We start from the raw sequence: 8,104 nt of genomic DNA, 5'->3' as shown, positions 1-8,104 counted from the left end.
CTGGTCGTGGTGCATGGGGAAACCCACCCCCTACAGTAATAATAATAATAATAATTATGGTTGTTGCATGAATCTGCCAATTCAATGAGGAAAACTCAAAGTTCAGTTTTAACCCTTTTCTAGTACCTTAATATTTTTATTTTCTTAAAAGTAAAAACTACGCCTTTTCATTTTAGTCCTTGTGAGTGTGTCTTCTTATGAGGTACAGCAGATTTATGGGTGAAAGACTTCAGATATACTGTAATGCAGTCACATATTTAACTAACCTCTATTATAATCACACAAGTAATATGACTGTAATAGCACCTGCACAAGGGAGGATGAAGGGCAGTGCTGCTAATGGCAGAACCAAAAGATATGTCCCTGATCAAGTGCAAGTAATAAAAAATTATCACTGCCCCTTTCTGAGAGTAAAAAGTAAAAGTAAAGCTATCCCTGTACCAGGCCGTGAAGGCCCATAGGGTTGTGAGACGTTGAGGGTCCCACATTGTCTAGACAATTGGCTCAAAAATGGCAGTAAGGTTGTCAGCCTTACGCGCCGGCCACGCTTCACTCCCCAGGAAAATTATTTAATTAATTCCTGGTACTCAATTCTGTTAAAGGCTGAGTAAACCCCAGGGCCTAGTGTGGCTGGAAGGATTAAGTCAACTGAAAAAAATCCAATGAACCCATCAGGACTTCAACCCGCGACCTTCTGGCTTGTAGCATAGCTCCTCAACCACTATGCTACCACGTGCCTGCCCCTTTCTGAGAATAAGTATCATAATCCATCGTTAATCTACACAAACCTGGGTAGCTAAATGAATGAAACTTGAGGCAAAACTCTTTTGGTCAATTTAGACTGCAGTTAGTTCCATCTCAGTGTGTCAGGTATATGAACACAACTGACCAAACCTAAGGCTGATTCTAGGAGTGAGTGTATCCACCAAGGTAAGAGAAGGAACCATAGCAACTCTCAGGTGGTTACTATGGCTAATTAGATTCTGTTTTTGTGGCACAGCTGGTCCTCTCTCATTTCTAGAAGCATACATTCACTTCTACTCTCCAAATACTCATCAACACACATACATCTCGTTATTATTGTCACACAACATGAAGAACACATTAACATATCAGCACACAGTTTTGGCATCTTATGAATTACAAAGATACAGTTCTAGACAAGAAACTTTCTTGATGGGCACAGAAATGATAAGCGTGATCCATCTCAGAAGTCAGCACCTTCCCATCTGCTGGACTGTCTAGGTGCAATTCACAGACAGTCTGCTATTATGGCAACGTTGGATAGGAGAAACTCTGCAACACTTTGTCCTGCTACCTAACTTTATTCTTATCTTTCTGGGGTTCCAAATAAATTGGAGTGATATTTGATGGTTTGTATTTCCTGAAAAGCAAGATTTAAATAAATAATATAAAGGCAGGTTCAACACACTTTCTATTGAGCATGAATTTAAACAATATTCATTATTTCACAAACCACATAGTATTCTTATGCTCATTTTGAAATCAAAAATACATTTAAGATTTGAGGTTTTCATGATAATGAAGAGTTACGGCTTTAGATATCTGATTGGTGGTTACCAGCATTTTGGAGAAACATGATGGAACAGTATATGCCTCCGAAACATTGGTTCTCACCCACCAGACACATGATGTCATGATGAGGAATACCAATAACAGTGACAAAACTTCACATGAAACCAACCTGATTCAGTAAATACTCGTAGGTCTGTCTTTTGGGATTTAACACCATGTACTCTGTGGAGAGTCAACCAACATTTCGAAGGAACATCAGTCAACTTTCAAAGGACTAAATGGCATATCCCAGAAGATAGACCTCTTTATATACACTGCTGTGATGACCTCAACTCCTGAAGCTTGCTTCAGTAACCAGCAGTTCAATATAAGGCTCTTAAATCCTAACATCACTGTTGGTATGACCTGCCAAGACAACGCATACCTTCTGCACTTACAATTAATATTATCAGCAGAATACATCCAGAAAATAATTTTTGACAGGAAATGGAAATGTGAGCTATGATAAGATTTAATATTTTAAATTTGATACAATGAAACTAGAATTTCAGTATATAAATATGCAAAATCAGAGTAGTCAGTGGTTATTTGGCTGTTCAAGGGATTCTCCATTCTTATACACCCTCTGTGTCCATCACTTATTTGCACCTTCATAACTACTGCCATAAGATTGTATTATACCCTTAATAGTATAGTGAAACTTTTTATGTTTACTGATTTAAAATTTTCTCCCAATTAACATTCAGTTTCTGTGATCCCAAGTCAATAATCTCAATGTAAAATTTAATCCAATCAAAATTTTCCTCAGTACAGTGTTCAAACTCACTACTCCTCAAAAGAAACTTAAATGGGAATATGACCTTACATAACAAAGAGTTAAAACAAAAGCGGCCTCCATAGTCTAGGGGTAATGTTCCCACCTCATGACTCAAGGCACGCGGGTTCAAACCCGGTGGAGGTCGTGCAATATTTAAGGGCAGAAAAATTCAGGGAACAAGTCCTCTGGGAGGGACTTTAAGCCGTGGGTCCTGTGTCGTAGATTTGCGGCACGTAAAAGATCCTCATGTCTCTAGGAGACCTCTGAGCAAAATTAGGCAACAATTTCCCGCCCAAGTAGTTTCCAATGCCTCTGGTAGATGGGGGAAATATCAGGTACCGACGGCCGACCTCGTTGGCTGAACGGGGCTGATAGCACGCACCAGTACCGGTAGGGTATGGCGACAGTAGAAATTAAAGGGGGACGCACAATGGACCAATAACTGGTCTAAGTGCATGGGAAAACCCACCCCCTCTAATAATAATAAGAGTTAAAACAATCTTGAGTGCCTGTGTATTCTCTATACTTACGCATATTCTGAATTTGGAACACCAATGACAAGCATATCACTGCCCTTCACACGCATTCTCCACATGCTTTTATGATAACCCCGGGCATCAAGATCCCAAATCTTGAAGCACTGAAATAAAAGTAAGAAAATGAAAGAAAAAAGGGAAGAAACAATTTTAATTCTGCTTCATGTTTGAATGGCTGTGAGGTTTTGGAAACATACCTTTGCAACTTGCAGCCATGTAACAAAGTCTTTCGGTTCTTCCATTTTGATAAACATGATGTTGACTTCACCCTAAAACAGATGGCAATAAATCACAATACAGTGGTATCTCCATTATGTGTGTGTGTGTGTAGATCATCCATTTTCTGGATTAACCATAAAACTTCTAGAACACCTTAGTTGACCCTGCTGTCCATTTCATCTCTTTCAGTAATATGTACCAGCAATTCTTAACAATGATTTCTAGCAGCTTGTACACTTTCTCATTGTAGAATAGTTGGTTGAGGCACTGCTACAAGCTGGAAGGTCATGGGATCGAATCCCAATGAGGTGAATTTTTCAATTTACCTAATCCATCCAGCCACACTATGGCCCTGGGGTTGATGAGTACCAGGAATATTCTTGGAATATTCTTGGGGGTAAAGGGCGGCTGGCGTGTAAGGCTCACAACCTTAACGCCATCTATGAGCCAACTGTCTAGAAAATGTGGGAACCTCAACATCTCACAACCCTATGAGCTTCCATGGCCTGTTACAGGGATACCTTTACTTTACTTTACTTTACTTTACTTTTACTGTGGCTTTCTATTTTGTTGCTGTATTGCTTTTCACAAGACTGAGATACATCTCAGTTTAGAGATCAGCAACTTGACCAGTAAGTAAGAGTTAAGTGTTTTTCAGGGCTGAATTCATAATGCACACTTCCATATTTTTGGATTATTCATCATTTCCAATTATCCATCCTACTTCTGCCCTCCATTACCATGGATAATTGAGAGTTCATTTATTTCAAAAGAGCGTAATATGAATTTATGTTACCCCAGCAAAGATTCAAGTTGAGCAGAAATCTATACAGGGTTCTGAAAGCATTACAAGTCGTCAGTATTACAAAGCTCATTTTATGGTTTTAAAGAACAAAACAGAGTATGAAATTTCAGGTTCAGCATCAATGAATATTATGATTTCCACCTTCGGGGATGTGATGTCATGTAGTTTGGTAGATACGTAATAGGCTTTTGGGGAAACCTACTGCCTCCTGCCTCAGGGTAGAAGAGTGAAAAAGAATTTGCTCTACTCTGAACCTGGAGACAATAGGTATCTCTCAAATACTGGTACTTGTCTATCAAACTACACAGCATGATGTCCCAGAACAATATTGCATGTAAACATCTGGTTCTCACGCAAGCAGCTACCTAGTTCAGGGTCTTGCCAAACAGACAATAGTTTCAACCATTCAAGAGATTCTGCCATAATGAAACCCACAGATTCACTTCATTCAGGCCTGCTACTGAATTTGAGCCAGTTTAATCCAATACACATCCTCATAAAGCTATTCCTCAGACATATATTTGTTTATACTTTACTTAGCAGTGCTGCCAGTAATTCTGACTATATAGGGTTGAATGATAATGAGTAATAAATTGGAAAGGATATGGAAGGGAGTGATCATGAGTGGCCTTGCAACAGGCTGATCCCCCATCCAAGGAGTCATACCGACTGTGTATAGATTAAGAAACTGAAAAAAAAAAGTGGCCAAGGTCCACAAGGGCTGTAGACTGGGATAGTCACAGAAAGTCAAGATAATCTGTGTCCTTGCTGAGATCAGCCCCCACCAAATACAAACCAAACATAATCAGCATACAGGGCAGCACAACATTAAAATTTCATCACCAAACCCAACCTTTTCTCTCTAAAGTGATGTATGCCTTTACTGGGAGGGGGCGAGTCATGTTTAATCTAACATCATATAGCCAAGAAAACATTTCATCGATCAATAGCCTGAACTTCATCATCTCTCTGTTGTAAGTTTTGTATATCTCATTAAAAATTGGACAGATGAGAATGCCATAAAGCAGTACATACATATCACTCTGTGGTTCATGAGAAATTTTGACTGACATATAGAATGCACCCTTTAACACAGATTTTTAAAGATTAATTTTCTATGTCCACTTTCAGGATAAAATCCAGAGTTTAGAAGTTTACTTTACTGTTAACATACCAAGGAACATACCAAAGGAATGTCTTCTGATAAATTATCTTGTCTAACATATACTGTTTGTTCTTTCATTCTTTTCAGTAAGTATACTTAAAATAAAACAGTAGTCCTAAGTAAGGTGGTGATGGAGAAATGTGAGGATGAATACAGATTCAGGAAGAAACAAGGATGGAAGGGTCATGTTTTATTTTAAGATGTTATCTTTGTATTTGTGTGGAGAGACTGACTTAAGTCATGCTAAATCTCAAGAAGGCTGGCCATAAAGCAGCATGGTGTCACCACTCAAAAGTTAAAAAGATTTAAGTATCAATTTACAATAATATATTCAGTCTCTGTTCTTGTTTGTTTATTCAAAATTAAAATCAATAGAACTGAATTTTCAGGAGGCAAAGAAGGGACACAAAATCAAATATGAGGAACGAGAGACTCATGAAGTAGGAATCAGAATACATATGTGGGGCTCTTGTCAATGTGTGTAGTCTTGTCGCTACTCCTATGACAACCCACTTCTTCGGAACAGTTTGTTGGCCCTGAAAAGGACCGTGGCTGCTGAGATGCTTGATCGGAGAGGTAGCGCGGCGCGCGCCGGTAAGGAGAAAGGCTAGTTACGGTGAATGGCTGGTGAAAGGCTAGTCGTCGAGCGCGGTCGTAGGAGCCATGAGGCAGTGGCTACGCCAGATGCCCAGTGAGTCGGACCGTAACACGACCACTGGCGAGTCCAGGCGCAGTGCCCCAGTGAGTCGGGTGTGAGAGCACTGGAGAGCCGAGGCAGTCGTGCCTGGCGCAGCCTGCCGATGTCTCCGAAGACCGAGCGCTGGCGACGAAGCCTGCTGGTTGAAGTTGCTTGCTGTGTGGCTTGATCGTAGACTGCTGATGAACTGCGTGGAACTGAATAACTCGGCTCTGGAGTCGCTCCTTTTTATACGCTGGTCAGTGGGGCGGAGCCAAACTCGAAAGTGAGGAGGAAGAATTGATTGGCTAGCGCGCGTAATGACGTAGATGCGGGCCAGGAGTGATCCCAGTATAAATATGAACGTTTGAAGCAATCAGATTGGTTAGCGCGCGTGATGGTGAAAAGCGATGTGAAGAGCGAGCGTTGCAGAAATGCGTGACAATGTGGGATGTTCCCACACATATGCTAAAATATGGACCTCTTATACTATAAAATTTTCAGGATAGCTGGGAAAAACTTACAGAAGCAAGCAAGATTAGTTTAAATCATGATCTGTTAACTGGAGAGGTAAAAAAAAAAAGGTACAACTGTTGCTTCTTTCAAACATTCTGAAGGTACTCCAGTTAGTAACAGTAAAGATTTTCACTGAAGTGTTGATCCTTTGTGTCTGAAATAGTTACCAGGCATCTTATGTAATATAAATTGTCTAATTATACTATTGTATCAGATACTTATATTAGGTAAGATGCGAAAATCAACTGACCTTCTTGTCTGGAATGAAGTTCTCTTCACAAGGTGACTTGCTGTGGTCCAGCACTGTGCCTCGTTTGATCATGCTCACTATCAGCTCCTCATAGTTATTCCTTTTCATGCTACAGACAAGATCAGAAAGGTTAATATAGTTTTCACATGTGTTATTGTTATTTTGTTACTATCATTACAGTGATTATTATCATGTTGCCTAATGGTACCCTTTGCCTTTTTTTCTTTTGTTTGTGTGTGTGCATTCAGGTCCCCCCTCAACAATTCATGCTTTATAAGTTGCCTTTTGGCTGCTGAGTAAGCATGTAAGTAAAATAGAGCTGAACTGAATTTATGATTCCCGTTGGTAATATGCATCCTACAGTTACCATGGTTAGTGTTTCAGTAGTGCCACTATTGGTACTCCTGCTTCAGGAGTTTGACCTTCCACCATCTTTTTGTTAATCACTGTAGGAATTTAAAAACTTTAAACTTCTCTCCAGTATCATAATATACTGTAACGTGGATGGCGCAACAGGAAGTAGGGGTCACATGAACTCTGTGTTTCCACGAGTGATGTCACGTACCCCCACTCCTCCCATCATTATGCAGCGCTCGGTAAACACCCCTCCCCACTAGGCTGTGATGTCACGCAACAGGCGAGTCCGTGCAGTGACTATTACTAGGCAATGCATAAGTAGAAACACTTTACAACAATACCTGATATCTGTTGCTCAGCAGCAATGTGTTCTCTATTTTGTCTGTGCTGAGCCTAAATAAGGAGCAGCGAACACTATTCAGGAGTAGTGAGAATTGAGTATTGAGTTACGAGAGAGTTACTAGTAGTGAGTATTGAGTTACTAGAGAGAGAGTTACTAGTATCCAGTATGAATTGAAGTCCATCAGCTACGAGCTGAGTTGTATCGAGTGCATGGCAGTGACTACAGCAGGAGAAGTAATTGTGATACTGCAGATGGCAGTAAATGTGAAACTGTGAATTGTGTAACTGTAAGAACGAATGTGGAATAAATTCATTATATCCAAAAACGTCATGAAGTTATTTGTCGTATCACATACCCAACATGAGACAATACACATAAAATTTCCTCAACATAAATCCATAAACTCTCAAGTTGAGAACAGTATATGGCCAGACAAAGAGACTGACACGCAGGTGGACTGCTGAACAGAATGACAAATATAACAATCCTGGATACATTACTGTACTCAAAAATGGACATAAATCTGAATTTTGAAGAAAATTAAACTTCAGGGGTGTAGTACATATTGTCAAATGTGTGGGTGACTATAGATGGGGTTTGGATTGGAGATTGGATTTCATGACCACTTACAGATCGTTAAGAAGTAACTATAACACTATCGCTAATCTCCAAGCATTACAAATTGCTACAGCACACACTAAGCCTTCTCCGTCTGCTTCCACTAGTCATTTCCTGGTAACAGACCTTAACAATGGAGATTCTTCAGTTTCTGTGCTCATATCATTACTGTCTGGCAAATATCCCACAACCGCACTATTGCTCAAATTGACTAACTCACAGGCTGACTGCCATCTCACACCAGTCTACTAGTCTTCACTTTACAG

General features: G+C 40.0%; 1 protein-coding gene across 6 annotated transcripts in view; it reads right to left on the bottom strand.

Annotated features, from left to right (window-relative positions):
* Window positions 1-665: 665 nt before the first annotated feature.
* Window positions 666-8,104, bottom strand: part of LOC111869778 (protein O-linked-mannose beta-1,2-N-acetylglucosaminyltransferase 1) — a 420,171-nt gene continuing 412,732 nt past the window's right edge. For all 6 annotated transcript variants that reach the window (XM_023861532.2, XM_023861533.2, XM_033753555.1 and 3 more), the window contains 4 exons: window positions 6,521-6,629; window positions 3,087-3,158; window positions 2,884-2,993; window positions 666-1,384 (listed from right to left, as the gene is read on the bottom strand). In XM_023861532.2, coding sequence (XP_023717300.1) covers window positions 1,315-1,384; window positions 2,884-2,993; window positions 3,087-3,158; window positions 6,521-6,629 — 361 coding nt within the window. In that variant the 3' untranslated portion in view covers window positions 666-1,314. The remainder of the gene's footprint in view (window positions 1,385-2,883; window positions 2,994-3,086; window positions 3,159-6,520; window positions 6,630-8,104) is intronic.

Source organism: Cryptotermes secundus, unplaced genomic scaffold (assembly GCF_002891405.2).
Source record: "Cryptotermes secundus unplaced genomic scaffold, Csec_1.0 scaffold93, whole genome shotgun sequence".
Classification (NCBI taxonomy): domain Eukaryota; kingdom Metazoa; phylum Arthropoda; class Insecta; order Blattodea; family Kalotermitidae; genus Cryptotermes; species Cryptotermes secundus.
The sequence above is the reverse complement of the archived record's forward strand: the minus strand, read 5'-3'. Positions and strand labels throughout refer to the sequence as shown.